The following is an 18201-nucleotide window of genomic DNA, read 5'->3' as shown; positions in this document are numbered from 1 at the left end:
TCTCTCTCTCTCTGTCCCTCCTCTCCCTGTACCAAATCACGTTTTTCGGTACTTCTCCCTCCTTGCCACCGCTCCAGTGGAATCAACTTCCTCTGTACATTAAGCAGTCCCCCTCCTTAACCTCCCTCCATTCCTCTCTTACAGCTCACATCTTCCCTATTGCCCATTCTCTTCCTCTTCCCTCACTCCTCCTCCACTCCTTCTCGTCCCCCCTCCCCCACCCTTTCGTGACCCCTAAGTACCTCTCTATGGCTGTCACGCATTGTTCAATCCTCGTATGCTCCTGCCAACGACATCACCAATCCATTCTGTCACCGTTTGGTAAGCCATGTCAAGCTCCTTGAGTGAAGGCAAATCTATAAATATAAATTAGATTAATATCTTGAATGATGTCTTTGACCTGCATATGTTCTCTAAACCACGTGTTTATATTTTTCTTTCTCTCAATGTAATTTCAAGCAAGCATCTATCCATGCTACTTTTCCATGCTTCTTAGCTTTTGTAAAAAAAAAAACCTTAATAATTGTGAATGACCATGTTTCTGAACTATGCCGTATATCAGTATCCTCATCATCATCCGTACGATGTCTAACTGTCACGTGTTCTATAAATGTATCCTGCGCAGAATTCCTCTTGCTGGCATATCCACCAAAGCACCATCGTTATGAGCGCGTGTATTTCACTCGGCGTTTTCTTCATGCTTTAATTGCACAGCTGCGAGACGTGCGTTATCCCTGCTTGTCGTCCGCCTCTCTCTGTAACGTGCGGTCACAGTCGCGTTCATGAAGAAGATGAAATATAAATGAAACGTGAGCGCAAAGTTGCGTTGGAATTCGGGACTTGCCTTCAAGAAAACAATGGAAAATTAATGAAAGCCTTATCCATAACTTGGTGATAAGTGTAAAAAAAAAGCCAGTAATGATGAAAAAGCCTTTGCTACCGACGCGACGACATCGCGCACCATGCTCGCCCCTCCATCACCGACGGACGCCACTTTTGTCGCGGCATTTTTAACACGGCCAATTCAATACTGGGGGGACAAACGCGCGCTTGCAAAGTGTTACGGGAGCCGTGCCTGTGCATGGTTTTTATCCCTTGTTTAAACCTTCACATTGCCACAACTGAGCCTTACTTAATTGACTTAGTGCACGCGCTTTGTATCAGAAATTCGAAATGTTAGCGTTTCTTTCCAGACAAGTTTTTAACTTTTTGTTTTACCACAGAAAAGTTTTACTGCAAACCACATTTCTGCTTACGGAAGAGTCCTACCTTCAGCACAAGAAAACGAATGTTTGAGAAGATGCGGCAGACTGTGGTACTTTATTTTACATTTTTTGTAAGAATGTGTGGTGTGTGTGTGTGCGCACTGCAAGATACTGGCTTGGGCTGCAATGCCCAGCAACTTTCGAGTGAGAAAACTCGACATAGTTGACCGAACTTGAGTTGACCGAACTTGAGTTGACCGAACTTGTTATTTTTTGTGTAAGAGTGTTTGTGCACCGTGGTACGGTATTTAACATTTTTTTGTAAGAATGTGACGCATCTGTCCTGATGCTATCTTGAGTGGAATTTACAGTTTTAGGTCAATGCGGCCTTTAGTGGGCCCAACATTCACAATTCAGAGGGAAAAAGCTGAAATGCATCACATTGGAAATTTGCCCCATTTTGTCATTGACTTTTAGAGGCATCCACACATTTTTAGCAAAAGATCCGGAAAAAAAAAACTGATTTCATGTGGCTGAAATAAATCACGTGCTTTCTAGAATCGTATTGGTTCCAGTAAGTATGTTGCCTGAATATACTTCTATTTTACTCATATACTTTAATTTCAAGGATATGAAAATGCTAGAAATCATCTGGATGACCCAGCTGTGACATAATCAGTCTATAAAGGAGGAGGCTGTATAATATTATTGTATTGCCTTCATGAAGTTATTATTGACTCGTGAATAACTTATTTTATGCAGAGATTGACAATGACATTATAATTACAGTACACTCGGCTTTTAGAACTGTTTAATTTAACACATAGCCTTTGGCGATTCGCGTTATGATTCGTAATTTAATTTTTTACGATGCGACACGAAAATAAATTCTGAATCACGGTTTCCATTTGTTGACATGCTCCCTAACCAGGGAATGTTTTTTTTGGGGGGGGGGGTTTGTTTTTTTGTGCAATGCTTAATAAAAGAAAATATCTCTGGACAATAAGAAGAAAAAGGAATCTCAGAAGAGTGCAGAAGAGTCGAAAGAAAGATCAGAAGCAGAATTGAAAAAACCCAGCGAGCACAAACCACTTAAGGGAACGGTGAAGAACGAGGAAAACCTTCCGGCGGGAGGTGACCGCCTGACACCGCAACAATCTCGACCAGAAAAGGAAAATTCAGTGGGACAAGGATCCGTTGAGAAGACGACAAAAGCTGAGGAAAATGCAAAGCCAGGTATTTAATCATTGTTATTTGTGAACGCAAATTCGACGAACATACACTTCTGATTCTTTATTCGCAGAAGGTACGTTTTTGTTTTTCATCATTCGCATTCATTTTTAGATGTCCCACACCGACCTGACACGAGCGTCACAGAGGAGCCACAGGGCAAGGACCAGGATACGGTGCCCGGTTCAGAAGATGCTGCCGATGATGTGGAACAACCAAAGAAGTCGAAGAGCATTTGGAAAAGATTTAAAGGAATGTTCAGGCGAGTGAATGTTAAGTTTAGCCTGTTTTGTCGTACCGCGCATTCTTCTGCACGGCGCCTGACGTTTCGCTCCATCTGCCGAGAGCTTCTTGAGGAAAATAAGCTTATTTGGTTCCTGGAGATGCTGTCAGCACGTGGAGTGACATGTCAGACATCATGCAGAACAAAATGTGGTACAACCAGAAAAAAAAACAGATCACAGAGTAATTTTAGAGCCATCTTACAAAATAAGAAGGTTTGTGGTTTAGATCCTGGTGTCTCTGGAAATGTAAAAAAATACGTAAACTCACTCAAGCTTTTCCCTTCTTTTGCATTCCAGATCGAGATCGCTGACAGATCTCAGAGACCACCAAAAGATACATGATAAATCTGTTTGGTCTGATAACGAGCAAGATGACGAAGTGAATGGTGACAAAGGTAAAAAAATATGTCAAGAACGTAATAATAACGACTTGGAGGCTTGAGCCGGGCCATGTTATCCAATAAGCCACAATAGGCACTGTGCCTAGGGCATACGGAAACTAAAAGGGCCTACGAAAAAAAGTGTTTTTGTTTGTATGATAAAAAAATGTATCCAAGATATCTTCTTGAAAAAGTATGTTTTTATACAGCAAGGATAGGCACAGCGTTTCAAATTAAATCTGCTTTTCTGCGGCGCACAGCACAGACTAAGTAATGGACGTATCGGCAGTAACGACATCGGTCCAGCGGCTGGACGAAGTAAACAAGCGAGTGACCGCGGTAGTTGTAGTGAGATGGGCAGCAGCAGCAGCAGTACCAACTGCAGAAAGTACCGTAATCACTGAAGCCCTACGAAATAGAAGTGCCAAGGGCCTACAAGTACCTTTATCCGGCTCTGGGCATGCTGAACCAGACAGGCAGAGAGGCAGCAACGACCCGGCGTCGAAAATTACCAAACCTCTGCTGTGCTCTATATGTTAAGGTGTTGCAATTAACCGGAGTACCTGGAGAAAATCTACGCATGCGAGGGAGAAACACTCTATCCCATACAGAAGGAACAGGTGTAGTCCACATTTTTATGGTGCCGCACCCTCACTACCTCCACAGTGCTGGATTGCAGGCGTGCGTAGCAACCTCCCCGTATTATAATCTAATGTTGTTCATAACAAAACAAAAGGCTGTTTTTAAAAAAAAGCATTCACTCAACACTTTACAATATAATCTAGATTTGAAGTTTACCATACTCTTTGGTTCTTTCGGTAAAGTCACGTAGGTTTAAAAATAAAATGAATTAAATCACGACGTTTCGATTGCAACGCAAGCAATCGTCATCAGGTGGGAAAACCACAGCAATAATTTGTTTTACTGAAGTGGGAGAGAGAGTTGCCGTGGTAAGAGGTTATACAGGCAAGGAAGGGGTAGGAGCAAGGGGGGGGGAGAGGGAGGGGTGGGGGGTAGGGGGAGGGAGAATGCTGCGTGGTGTAGTAGTACCCGGCAGAGCAGTTCAGGTTTTACCTGGTTAGGATTAAGGGAGGAATGCTGAAACGCGACATCATCACTCATTTGGGCTTACAGGTTGGCAACATGTAGCAACATCGCCCCCTACTGTGCAAAACATGGCAGTACCTTGCTGGGTAAACTAGCATTATAGTAAGAATAATTCCGAATGATGAATAGAATTGTTTTTCATCAAGTAAATGATGCTGATTTAAGACAGATACTGTATGTATGTGTACGCATATTTCTAACGCATGTGATCAGTTGTTTTCAGGAAAAAAAAGTGTTCTTGTGGGGAGTGGTGGTGCAGTGGTTGGCACACTGCGTTACAACCCCGGCGACCCGAGTTCAATTCCTGTTTCAGACAAATAACAGCGTGAAAATCTGAACCGGTCCTGGGCCTCGCCTAGGCTGACTGAGCCTTAAATGAGCACCTGGTGCGGTGTTTAAACATCGGCACTGGGGAGACGAAGGCGGCCGGGCCTGGTGCTGGCCACCCACCCCCTCGTAAATGCACGTGCCGGCCTTCATAGGTGCTCACGAACAGCACTTTCTCCAACAGTCCGTTGAAGGCTATACGGGGGATCTTTGTCTTTGTGTTCTCAGAAGCTAAGCTTCCACGTCGGTTTTCAATGCGAGGGACACGGAAGAGGTTGCGTGTAAGTGACTATTTTGTAATAATATTCACATCTTACAGCGACACACTCACCGACAAAAAATATATAATTTGATTGTATTACTCATCTTGGCTCGAGCACACATGACTTGCTGTGCTTTAATAATTCTACCACCATTAAACTCGGCGATCCCTTGACGCCATCTATACAAATAGTTCACAATTAATGTGGCAAAGCTTGCGATAAAACTCTTCGTGCAGGAGCAAAGGCATTAAAAGGACAATTAATGTGTAGTCACAACCCCGTGCGTAGGTTTTCGCAGTTGTGGCCGTACAGCTCTCCGCTGCGTTTTCGGGTTGTGCTGTTCGGCGCGGTGTCCGACGTTTCGCTGCCCTCGCCTGGAGCCGCCTTCGGGAGCTAAGGCTCCCGGCAAGGTGGAGCAGCAGGCGGGCGGCACAACCCGAAAACACGGCGGGGCCACGTGGTCGTACCTCCCCCGGCAGCACAATTTCCATTCCATGTTGGCGCGTGCACAAAGTAACCTTTTGGCTCGGTACACCGCGTGTGCGTGCGTGTGCGTGTGCGCGTGCGTGTGCGTGCGTGTGCGTGCGTGCGTGTGCGGGTGCTCTCGCAGCGGACGCTGTCCCTCCCCTCTCGCCCCTCGGCGAGAAGACCGGAGGCGCACGTGGGATTATCGGGTGCGTCGTCGCGCAAGCCGCCTCAGTGGAAGGCGGTAGAAAGCGACAGTTGGGACGCACTGAAGCAGCCCGTGAAAGATGCCCAAGAGCCGCCGAAGGAAACGCGGCCTCCGAGAGAGGAGCCCAAATCGCCGGCGAGACCGACACCGCCTCCGAAACCGCCCCGCAATCCGGCGAGTCCCACGTCGCCCGGATTGAAAAAGATCCTGCAAGAAGCGGAGTCGAGAGACGCAGCCACGGGGAGGGACGCGGAGGGGCGCGCGAACGCCGTCCCAAGAAAGGTGGAGGTGGTCGTGGACGTCTGCAAGCCGCTGCGCATCCCCGCCGGCGGCTGCGGCAAGCAGGGGGAGAAGAACGGCGTGAAACTCGGGGCCGGGAAGTTGTTGGAGGAGGGCCGCTCCACGGGGGAGCAACTGGTGTGTCAGTCGGCGGTTGGGCTTCGCCGCAAAAATGCAACGAGGTCCAAGATTTTTCTCAACCAGGACAGCGCAGAGATGGATGCCCTCCTGCCTGACGTGAAAGAAGGTGACATACCGAGCGCTGCTTTTGAGCGTTTTTTTTTTTGTTCCCCCTTCTAAACATGTCGCATTGTCGCGATGCCATCGATTCGACAATTGAAAGAGGTTTCCGAGGCTCACGATGCACGCGTTGAATTGCGAGCATGAGAATTGGTAATGAACGAAATGTGGAAATTGTATGCTCGCGTTACATTTAGGCTAATTGGGCAGACGTCACTGGAGACGAGGTGAGAAACCGTACCCACCAGATGGTAATGGGACGAAATATCGACTCTTGGTTTGAAACACGACCTTACGAGATTCAACTTTTAGTGAACCGATGGGTGCAATACATTATCTTTAGCCCTTAAAACTTTGCCGAACTGCATTTTCGCAAGAGCGGCGCGATTAAACTTTCTCCGATGCTTAATGCGCACGCGGCTGTTGCTTGAATTTGCGCAGACGCTTCGTCTCTCTCGCATCAAGACAGCGACTCGATGGACACCTCCGAATCGGGCGACGAGGGAGAAGACAAGAGACCGCGGGTAAACGCCCCCCCCCCCCCCACCCCGTTCGTGGATTTGCGCAATCGTTTTGTTCTACACGGATGTATGCACGTTGCACGTACGTTGAACTTGTTTCACACCATGCATAGCCAACCGTGCTAATCGGAGGTGCGGAGAAAACCAATGGATGGCTTTCACGCCCCAGTGTTGTTATTGACAGCAGTGATGCTGGGTATTTGCGGGCACTTTTTGCAAACCCGTTTTTCGATTGTGCCGTTGTCCGTGTCACTGCCCCCCCCCCCTGCCCCCCACTTCCCCCCCTCCCCGCCTCCTCCCCCCCGTTAGTGTCTGCACTGTGCCGTGTCACATGAATATGCATGGGGGCTGCTCCCATGTTCACGCTAAAACATTTATGGATTATTGGGGGCATTTAATCATGACTTTGGCGAGGTAAAAAAAAAAAATCGCACATGGCACTAATTTTAATTGAACAATGATTTTCAGCCGAAAAGCCGTAAAAAGAAAATTACTGCCGGGAACTTACAGATTGCAAAAAAAAGTGGCCAAAATAAATGTAATGGCCTTTGGCTTAATAAAGTTAATATAGATAGGCTGTGTTGATTGTTAATGGAAAATGTATTATAATGAAGTGGAATTGGTAGTTAAATGCTCTTTATCTCATTATTTCGCTATGAGACTAACAGTCCAGGCACAGCAAAGAGCCATCTTTACATTTCATTATTTTACAGAGCCCTTTGTGATGCCTATTTGTATTCTATACATTTCATCATCGTCAGCCGTGATCAATCCACTGCTGGACAAAGGCCTCCCGAAGTCATTACCGTCCTTCACAGTTACGCGATGCAATAATCCAACTATAGTACCGCCTTCACTCCTGTTGATTTCATCGCTGCATCTCCTCGGCTGTCATCCAATGCACACATAACATTCCTTGGCTGCCGCTAATCTTAAACATCGACCCATCATTCCTACCAGCAACGTGTCATGCTCAAGCCTACTTACTTTTCTCAGCATCTTGAATTACATCTTAAATCTGTTTGTTCTCTAATCCACATGTTCCTCTTTGTCTTCCGATATAATTCCAAAAGACATCCACCGGGAAGGATGTGGCAATGATTGTTGTAGCGCTTCACTGTGGGAGATGGCGGTGGCTTGGGGGGGGGAGATCTTCATCCGACAGTGGATTGATTTGTGGCTGCTGACGATGACATCGATGATGAAGACCGGAATGCATGGGTGGCCAGTAAGATGTTTGCGCTGGATTTTCAGAGACGGCTGACGAAGATAGAGCGTCAGCAGCGGATGTCGGTGTTGCAGTCTGAGCGAAGCTCTCGGCATCACGAGCAACAGCGGCTTAACAAGGCGCAGGTGAATAACGCAGACGCTCGCCTCGAACGATTCGCCGTGCCGCTCATCTACTATTCACAGCCCTGAGTCGGTGGCGGGAAATTCCACATTGCTATGGCTACGATGAGTCTCGACATAGGCCCACCCACAACAGTGGTGTACCCCCCCCCCCAACCCCCAACAACCAGAATGTGAACTCGCAACCTTCCAAATGTGAGCTGCTGCTCACTCCATCGCTGAGCTACCTGGCTGGTTGAACGGGGTGCGTGCGTGCGTGCGTTGAACTTCTTTGGCACCGTACGTAGCCAACCGTGCTTAACCGGAGGTGCGGGACGCAGGACACGAAGCATAGGGGTCACAGATCGCATAACGCGGGGGGTGACATTTTAGAAGCACTAGATGGGACAGGCGCTGTTTGTACAGGCAGGAGATGCTGACTGTGTGGTTATAGTTGGTGGTGAAACCAAGGGCGGCGACGAGGCGTTCTCGCCGCTTGTTGCAGAGGTTCACGGTTCGAATGTAGCGCCCATCCTGCTTGTACGTATATGTATGTATTTTGAACTTCTGTCGCACCGTACGTAGCCAACTGTGCTAATCGGAGGTGGGGGGGGGGAAGGACAACGAGCTGAACACAAAAATCAGTTCTAAAATAAATGAGTTTTCTATCTAGATTTAAAAGTGCAAAGCTCCAGTAGCTACTGCGGGTTCCACAGTGGACGTCAAAAGATCCCGTGACGTCAATCGCAAGAGTGGGTCATTGTGGAAAATAACACAATTTATAGCGCTCGGTGAATTCACTGCTGGGGATGATGGCTTACCCAAACCGTGTCTTTCCTGTGCACTGTTTAACCAAACATCACGACACTGAATCAGCGCGGGTTGGTGAAGGGAGTTGGCCAGGACCAGTCCAGATATAATTTGCCACTGATGTTAGCCATGGAAGGGAATTGAACTCGCTGGGTCACTGCACAAATGCACGAATCGCTGCACCACTGCTCTACCCATCGAGCTTCATACATTTATGATGCGTTGTCTTTTTTAAAAAAGTTTTGTAGGATCTCGTTTTTTTAATTTCACCTTTCGCAGATGATGCAGCGTGAACTTCAGGAGTTGGAGGAGAAGCAGAGAATCCTGGAGGAGGAGGGGGTGAAAATAGAGAAGAGATTAAGAGGAGGTGAGCACAATTACAATTGTAAATGTTGCGGGTTTACTGACCATCATATCGATAGCTAACCGGCACATTTTGTTCACGTGACAGACCTTGCTAATTGGCTGTGTCGGGTGGTGGTGGGTTAATCCTACACTTATATGTACGCGATCTAACTAAAAAAACTTTGTTACGAGTATGACATTTATTTTCATCTTATCTTTGCAATATGTACCACTGGCAGATATTACAACATGTGACAACGAGCAATTTTATACAGCTTAATTCACGCAAACTGCATATCTCATCGTACCGCGGTGCCGCATTCGCTAACGTCAAGGGTAGTGGTACTGACTGTGCGAGTTCTCTCTCCCCCTCTCTGTTGTCACACTCGCGGTGTCTGTGTGCGTGCAGATGGGGTGGACAATGACAACCCCGTGCTGATGCAGGAGTGGTTCAAGCTCATCGGTGAGAGGAACCTGCTGCTGCGCAAGGAGTCCGAGCTCGTGATCATGTGAGTTTGCCGTGCTGCCCGGTCAGTCGCTCGGGGGGGGTGTCACGTCTGCGTTGATTTTTCGCTTCAACGTGTGTACGGGGACCCCAAGAGGCGACCCGGTTTTTAGGCGGTAAATAAACACTCACCGGGTTCTAAAGGCTCCTCGTGAGCGCGAATGGCGCGCTCCCCGACTCTCATTGGCCAGGAGCTATCACAGATGGGGAGCCGACACAGAGCGAGATCTTAACTCCCTCGCCTGGCATGCAGGAGGTCGTGGGTTCGATTCCGACCCTGAAGCTTGTGTATTTGGAGATTGCGTGTTTTCTGTCTCGCAGTAGTCGCGTGGATTTTTCTCCGGGCCCTCCGGGTTTTTTTCCTCTCTGGATTTATAAACACGTGTTTCGAGTATTTGGCCGCTTAAAATGTCCACGTGATAAGCCACTTCGTTGAGCTATCATTTGTGGCCGTGGTCGCTTCTGAAAAAGAGCTATGTAGGCTCAGTGGGCCTTGCCTGGTAAAATAAACAATGGTTTACAATAGTTTACACGATTGCATTTGAAGGGTGGAGAGCCTTTGAAATCGGATTTGGTCGTCAGGAAAAACTAAATGGAAATGAGTAGCCGGTTGGGAGACCTTGGGGAGAAACGAAGGGGGGATTGGTGGAGAGTCACGGAAAGTTCCAGCAAGGATGGGGACGAGAATAGAGGGAGGGGGTAGAAGGTGGTTCTCATGGCACCACCCAAACGGATTCCCTGATGTGGGATGATGCGCCGTGCGTAAGACGCAATAAAGCCAAAGTCCCAGACTCACCTTTTGGCGCCTTCTGGTCCAACACCAGTGGAGACTAAAGGGCTCTAAAGAAAGCCGTCTCGGGTGTGGACCAATCAAATTCAAGGACAGTGCATATTATCATCAGGGTTGTCTTTTTGTTTGCATTTCGACTGCTTGTGTTGTGGTTATTGCAGACATGATGCCTTGAATACAGGTGTCAGTTTTTGTGCCAGTTAAAAGGGTAAAAACCTATTACTATATCCGGGTTTGTAGTGCAGTGCTCTAACCACTAGACCACCGCTCCCCCATTGCACACAACATATACCCAGCAACGAACGTTGATGTCTTTGCACGTGCCCTTAGATTGCACGTATCCTCGATATGAATTCAATCAATATTTAATTGCTGCATCAATGCGTCATTCCACCTTCAACATCTGTGTACACGTGGCACGTGCAACTGCAAGCACAATGGCTCTGTTGGTGCTGCAGGATGCAAGAACTGGAGCTGGAAGATAGGCAAGGGCGTCTGCAGCAAAGACTTGACGACCTCAGCGCCTTAAATGGTACGCCGACCGCGCACCCCTGCGAACTAACAAACCGCTGAGGCAGACACAACGCAATAGCCTGAATTTACCTGCCTATAATCACCTCGGATGGTGCCCAATCTTGTCGAAATCTGGAAGCAAAGCGCAGCTTGGGCCTGGTTATTGCTCGGGTGAGAGCCTGTCTCGGAATGCCCAGCATTGTAGGCCAAGGTTGCGGTGTGACGAGGGGATGGAAGCACACAGCGCTGCCTACTTGAATCCACCTGTGCAGAGCTTTGAGTGTTCTCTGCTTGTATGAATTTATTTTTCTCGAGGTTTTACTGTTTCTCTGCACATGGCCATAAATACACACAGGAATGGAATTGGCCAAATATCCCAATTTAGTAGGATCCTCCTAAAAGCCTACGAGACCTGCCTGGGTAAATAAAGGGTAGAATATTATTATTATGAATGCAAAAGCTGCTGTGTTGCAATGGTGAGCTCACTGGACGTACAATCTGCAGGTCACCGGTTCGACTCGATCTCCCGGCGCGGCAGTTGAAAATAAACAGGGCGAGTTTCTTAAATCACCGACTCGGTCTGCCCAGCAGTATAGCTGAGTACAACACAGTCGATCAGCAGATCGTGTTCGATGGCGATTCCTCCGGTCTGAATAAAGATTATGATTCTCAAGTGTGGGTTATTCCCATCTTTTCCCATACGTCCGGCCAGCATGTAAGAGTAGGCCAAATACCATCTGGAGACCTTTCCACCGGCAGTGGCGTGAGCCAGCAATTGCAGAGCTCCACTTTTACCTTTCAATTATATCCTCTAGAGAAGTGGTTCTTAACCTGGGGTGCACGCACCCCCCAGGGGGTGCGAGAAGCCCTTTCTGGGGGTGCGAGACATGCATGATTTTTTTAGAAAGTATATAATCTAAACCATTTAAGCGCGGGCACGCAAGTACAACTACTTTGTTTCATCAAACCTAGGTGCGAGAAGCCCTTTCTGGGGGTGCGAGACATGCATGATTTTTTTTTATAAAGTAAATCATCTAAACAAATTAAGCACGGGCACGCAAGTACAACTACCTTGTTTCATCAAACCTAGGTGCGAGAAGCCCTTTCTGGGGGTGCGAGACGTGCTAGATTTTTTTTTTAAAAGGTAAATCCTCTAACCAAATTAAGTGCGGGCACACAAGTACAACTACCTTGTTTCATCAAACCTATGAATGTATTAACATAAAAAAAAAATTACGATTGAGAACCAGATGGGGTGCAAGGCAGCAGTAAAGGTTAAGAAGCGCTGCTCTAGAGGGGCCTCTATCTCGAGCTTCCCCTAGCGCAGGTCCTTCCGCTGCAACCTTTACTCCAATTAGAGGTATTAATGTCTTGGTCCTGTCACTCTCTCTCTCTGTGTCGGACAGCGTCGGAGTATGATGAAGAGGAGCAGCAGGAGCTGGATCGACTGTTGCAGGAGAAGCTGGAGGTCGTGGAGCAGAGGAACACTCTGGTGTCCCTCCTGGAGGAGCAGAGGCTCTTGGAGAAAGAGGAAGACAAATAGCTGTCTGAGACCCTGGGCATGCTGTACTAAGTCTGCTCGTGATGAACTGTAAGACGGCAGAGAGAGATCACGTTTGGTTCCGGTGCAAATATGACATAACTTCGTCTCTCTATCGATATCGAGTCATCCCCGTAGCTGGGAATTTTTGTAACACGGCACGAATCGCAACTGGTGGCAATGAAGTTCATTCTGCAGGGGATTGTCGAAGCAAGGCTCTGGGGAGTGTAGTGGGTGACATAAAACCAATTCGAGCACGTTTCTGTAAATGAGAAGTTCGCCAGACAGAAACGTATATCCAGGCTGGAAGCAAATAAGAGGCATAATAATAAAACCTGCAAAAAGGTAATTTGTAGATGGCAAAAGGGCACGATTGTGACCAGGTGATCAGTCCTCCCATCATGCCTTGCATGACACGTGACATCACCACTACATGTGATGCACAGCTGGGTCTATATGCTCCCGTTTATTTACACTTCACCTCACCACACTCACTGCCGGTGTGCAATACGGTCAAATGACCCTCGTGATCCGCACGGCGTGGGGTAGGCCTCATCCAGCAGTGGATTGAAAAGAGGGGGATTGTAGACTGTTGGAGATATTTGGATTTACATGTAGACTTAGATATTGGGATGTACACGTAGACTGTTGGAGATACTGGGATGGACATGTGGACTGATGGAGATATTGGGATGTACATGTAGGCTGCTGGAGATATTTCTGTCAGTGGGCAGTTATGACTGGAAAATAACTTGGATGTCTTTGCATCCCGTTGCTGATGTTGACAAAACGTACAGGCATTTACCTATGCGACGTATCGATCAAGACGGGCCCTCAATGGTATTCCGGCACCTCTGATTTAGCACGATTGGCTACGTACGGTGCGAAAGAAGTTCAACATGCATACATACAAGCAAGAAGTGATGAGAGTCAATTATTAAAAATTCAAGAGTTTTTTAAACGTGATTTAATTTTAAATCCGTGTGATCGCACATGTGAGCGGGGGGGGGGGGGGAGGAAGGTGGCACAGTGGTGAAATAAAGTCCCCACACAGCTCCCATGATCGATAAGTTCTGGGCAAGGTTTTCATCCAACAGCATATTGACAAAGGGCTCTACATTTGAACCACAAACTATTTAAGGACAATCCATCCTTATTTTGCGTGCAAATATCGCCCTCAATAACGGTGACGTCCGGTGCACATTATAGCAGAACGGGAGCGGTACAGGGGGGGGGGCGGGGGGGGGCACGGAGCATAAGGAATGAAAAAATAAACCCATCGCGTCCTCCGAGGTGAACAAATAAACATTCTTGGCCATTAAATGCATCTAATAAATATAGAAATACATTAAAGAGAGTATACACCCTGCAGGTAAGCACGCTGACTGGCAAAACAAAAAATAATAAACGCTTAGAAAGTATTTTACAAACGGCTCAATGTTGCTCAAATTCTGGAATAATTCTTACGTTTATTTGAGGTCACAGTTAACCGTGTCTAAATTTCACGACGGTTTTGGGTATTATCCTGGGTATAAAAGTTAATTGCTGTTATTTTAACGCTATATGTAGGGGGGGGGTTGTCCTTGCTTAATAATACATTACATTTACTACTGCAGAAATTACTCTGATTTATTTTGCTAATACGTATAATTGGTTTATTTTGGGTGAGATCGTCTAGGTATGGTGTATTTTTTTTTTTTACAATAACCCTCCACCACCCGATGGAGCCATTAAAAAATAAAATTGTCATGTGGGAAAATGTGTCAATTGATTTGGTTTGTCAGCCAGACTGCTTTAGTTAGCTAGACTGATTTAGTCTAGGCTGCTTTAGCCTAGGCTGCTTTAGCCTAGGCGGCTTTAGTCAAGGCTGCTTTAGTCAAGGCTGCTTTAGTCTAGGCTGCTTTAGTTAGCTAGGCTGCTTTAGTCTAGGCTGCTTTAGTTAGCTAGGCGGCTTTAGTCTAGGCTGCTTTAGTCTATTTGGCTTTAGTCAAGGCTGCTTTAACCTAGGCTGCTTTAGCCTAGACTGCTTTAGTTAACTAAGCTGTTTTAGCCTAGGCTGCTTTAGTTAACTAGGCTGTTGTAGTTAGCTAGGCTGCTTTAGTAAGCTAGGCTGCTTTAGTTAGCTAGGCTGCTTTAGTTAGCTAGGCTGTTTTAGTTAACTAGGCTGCTTTAGTTAGCTAGGCTGCTTTAGTTAGCTAGCTGGCTTTAGTTAGCTAGGCTGCTTTAGTTAGGTAGGCTGCTTTACTTAGGTAGGCTGCTTTAGTTAGGTAGGCTGCTTTACTTAGGTAGGCTGCTTTAGTTAGCTAGGCCGCTTTAGTTAGCTAGGCTGCTTTAGCTTAGGCTGCTTTAGTTAGCTAGGCTGCTTTAGCCTAGGCTGCTTTAGGCGTCACTGTTCTAGTCAGCTCGACAGAGAGAATGAATGATTGAAACCTGCTGGATAAGACTCGACTAAAATTCCCATCGACTATACTAAGACCACAACTAAAATAGACAATGCAGACGGAAGTAAAACTGGCATGCATGCACGTGTATCAGTAAAGAGAAAAACAAATGTAAATTTCTACAAATTTCGGTTCTCACAAGTGCCTATTTCCGTACACATGCAGGGTGACAAGTAGACGATTCCATGGAGTGCTCTTCAGATTTAATATTTTACTTTGCATTATTTCCGCCACCCCGTGGAATAACAGCTTTTAAGCGCCAGCATATTGTGACATAAGTGGTCTTACCAGCGCTGTTTAAACGAAGAAGAAATCATGCATAATTAAAGGAAGAGTCATTGGCATTATTCCCAACCTTCAAGCCCTTCATCATACCCACCAATAATTTGTCTGTAATCCTCGCGATTTTAATTATCCATCGCATCGCAAGCACGTAACGAATAAGTGGACAGCGAGCGCTATCATGCTAAGCTCTCAGGAATTTAGCTGCCGTGCACACTGGAATGCACAATTGTGGGGCATCAATGCACGTTGTTAGCAGTCACCTCTCCAATGCTCTCGCTGCCCAGACTCCACAATCACATCCCAATGTGCCCATATCCTTCTCTCGTGGGCTCTAAATGGCATGCGCGGTGAGTGGGTCTGAGGTTTCCCAGATACACGTATTTAGGCTTCTGTGATTGTGAGCCAAATGCTAATTTTAAATACTCCCATCTTTTTTTCCCCATCTTCATCCAATCTTGCTGACGGTGTCATGTGACGAGATTAACTACCTGTCCGGGAAGTCTCAAATAGCAGTCCATCACCACCCTGTGCGTATGACGGCGGTCCACAAGGAGTGGGATGTTACAGAGCTGCCTCTGATTCCTTCGAGTCGGCTTTAGAGTCGAGGGAAACGCTCTCCCACTCGCAGTGCACTATGGGAATAATGTTCATCGCATGACAGCTGAGATCCCGCATTCAGAATCTGAATATTTATACTGGAGGAATCCGATGAGCTATAAAGCTATTTTACACAGATATCGAGTAGGGGCGGGTAAGAACATTACAACAACAAACAATACAAAACACGATAGGCGTGCAAAGTACAGGAAAGGTAAACAAAAAAACAGATCCCCCGTATAGCCTTAACAGACTGTAGGGGCAAGTGCTGTTAGCAAGCACCTATGAAGGCCAGAACGGTACACGAGGGGGTGGATGGCCAGCACCACGCCCGACCGCCTTTTTCTCCCCAGTGACGATGCTTACCGAACCAAGTACTAATTTGAGGCTGAGTCGACCTAGAAGAGGCCCAGGACCGGTGCAGATAATCGTCACCGGTGTTGGCCGTGAGCGGGAATCGAACCCGGGTCGCCAGGTGCATAGCGCAGCATAGCACCAACCGCTATACTACCGCTCCCCCACAAACAAAATATCACAGAGACACATACACATTCAACTAAACCACCACATCCTGCCAGACACAGCCCACTGAGGTGTTCACTTACTTTTCAAAAGCGGCCTTGGTCACGAATGATAGCTCAACAAAGTTGCAGTGTCAACCCGGCACTCTGACCTCTTGACCCAACCGGTCGACCGTCTCCGCCCGTGACCTCTTTATCAACGCACTAGGGGGCGCACGTGCTCATTGCACCTTCCCGCATGCTATTGTTGTGACACATTTGTCGCATGGCAGTCAAAGGAAAATGTTTAACTGTCAACCGGGATAGGCCAAATTAAGTGAACGCACGCATTTAATGTGGTGGGGGTTTTATTTTTTGAACAGTCCATAGGTGACTCGGCTGACACCATCAACTGACTATACCCTTGAAGGTCCTGGTTTAATCAGGGTTGCTGAAATCCAGATTCAAAGCCATAATATGAGCTTCGCTGGCTCATTGATCCGACACCTGGGTTATTCAGTCACCTACAAGTAGAATACTTCTAATTGACAAACGGGAAACGTATCAGTTCAAAACCATGTTAGAATTAAGCGCATCATCACAACAGGGTCAATGCAATGAGCATTACTTTATGGGGCGTTTTGACAGTGGCTGTTCTATGGAAAGACTGCTTCCAGGCCATAGAAATGTGGAATTTCCATCACTGCCCCAGGGTAACCAACACAGATGAGCGTCACATATAGTGCAATGGGGCAAGGAGAAAGTTTGACTTGGGATAGCTTGGTTTTCGTATGCCCTTGTGTCAAGTAATGGAATGGGCTCAAAGGCTATCTCCCATGAAATGTTAATGCATCATAAGCCAAGGCTTAACCACACTTACAACTGCTGTTCTTGCATTCTCCAGCATGAGCTGCCTCTGTACTAAGCACAGTTCCATCACGACTTCTTTAACTGAAAACCACTCTGCTACCCAAAGCTCCCATTACTACCCCCCTCCCACCTTTTCCCGACTCCCCTCCTGATAGCCCCTCAACCACCATCTGTCAAAATGCCCGGGGCCTCCCCGTGTCTCCTTCCAGAGCCTGCCTGGCAAGTATTCACATTCCCGAAGGCGTATTCTCATTCCCCTCTTGAATCGACGGGGGCCCGGCATAACCCGGCCGGCCCCACTGTTCATTAGTGTGGACATTAAAGACGCCCCTGCTCACAGTAGCATTTCATAAACAAATTGCACTTCAAGGCACGCTTTGATGTAGGGGGGTGGTGGGGGGGAAATTGGGTGATGGACTTTGCCATACGGAAGGCCAAGCTTCGTCTAATGATGTGGCGAGAGCCACATCTGCTACTTTGCTCTTCGTGGCCGAATTGTTCGTCCACTCTTCGCCAGCACCCACGATCAACACAAACACGATCAACACAAACACGATCAACACAAACACGATAAACATAAAAACGATCAACACAAACACAATAAACACAATAAATACAAACACGATTAACACAACCATAATAAACACAATAAACACAAACACGATCATCACGATAAACACAAACACGATCAACACAAACACGATCAACACAAACACAATAAACACAACGCGATCAACACAAACACGATCAACACAAAAACGATAAACACAAAAACGACGAACACAAATACAATAAACACTATAAATACAAATACGTTAAACACGAGAAACACAAACACGAGAAACACAATAAACAATACACACGATAAACACGACAAACACAAACACGACAAACACGATAAACACAAACACAATAAACAACAAACACGACAAACACAACAAACACGACAAACACGACAAACACAATAAACAACAAACACAAACACGACAAACACAAACACGACAAACACGACAAACACAAACACGACAAACACAATAAACACAACAAACACAAACACGACAAACACGACAAACACGACAAACACAATAAACACGACAAACACAATAAACACGACAAACACAATAAACACGACAAACACAAACACGACAAACACAAACACGACAAACA

General features: G+C 46.7%; 1 protein-coding gene across 5 annotated transcripts in view; it reads left to right on the top strand.

The window, feature by feature from the left end:
• LOC116945575 (F-actin-monooxygenase MICAL1-like) overlaps positions 1–14100 on the top strand; it is a 47072-nt gene extending 32972 nt beyond the window's left edge. For all 5 annotated transcript variants that reach the window (XM_032960007.2, XM_076069427.1, XM_032960009.2 and 2 more), the window contains 12 exons: positions 1224–1315; positions 2192–2441; positions 2550–2697; positions 3017–3114; positions 4762–4814; positions 5407–5995; positions 6430–6512; positions 7764–7862; positions 8928–9015; positions 9403–9502; positions 10747–10820; positions 12208–14100. In XM_032960007.2, the coding sequence (XP_032815898.2) occupies positions 1224–1315; positions 2192–2441; positions 2550–2697; positions 3017–3114; positions 4762–4814; positions 5407–5995; positions 6430–6512; positions 7764–7862; positions 8928–9015; positions 9403–9502; positions 10747–10820; positions 12208–12344 (1811 nt within the window). In that variant the 3' untranslated portion in view covers positions 12345–14100. The remainder of the gene's footprint in view (positions 1–1223; positions 1316–2191; positions 2442–2549; positions 2698–3016; positions 3115–4761; positions 4815–5406; positions 5996–6429; positions 6513–7763; positions 7863–8927; positions 9016–9402; positions 9503–10746; positions 10821–12207) is intronic.
• Positions 14101–18201: the final 4101 nt, after the last annotated feature.

The sequence above is a fragment of the Petromyzon marinus genome, chromosome 24 (assembly GCF_048934315.1).
Source record: "Petromyzon marinus isolate PM22_M1 ecotype Great Lakes invasive population chromosome 24, UKy_Petmar_22M1.pri1.0, whole genome shotgun sequence".
In the NCBI taxonomy this organism is placed as follows: domain Eukaryota; kingdom Metazoa; phylum Chordata; class Hyperoartia; order Petromyzontiformes; family Petromyzontidae; genus Petromyzon; species Petromyzon marinus.
The sequence above is the reverse complement of the archived record's forward strand: the minus strand, read 5'-3'. Positions and strand labels throughout refer to the sequence as shown.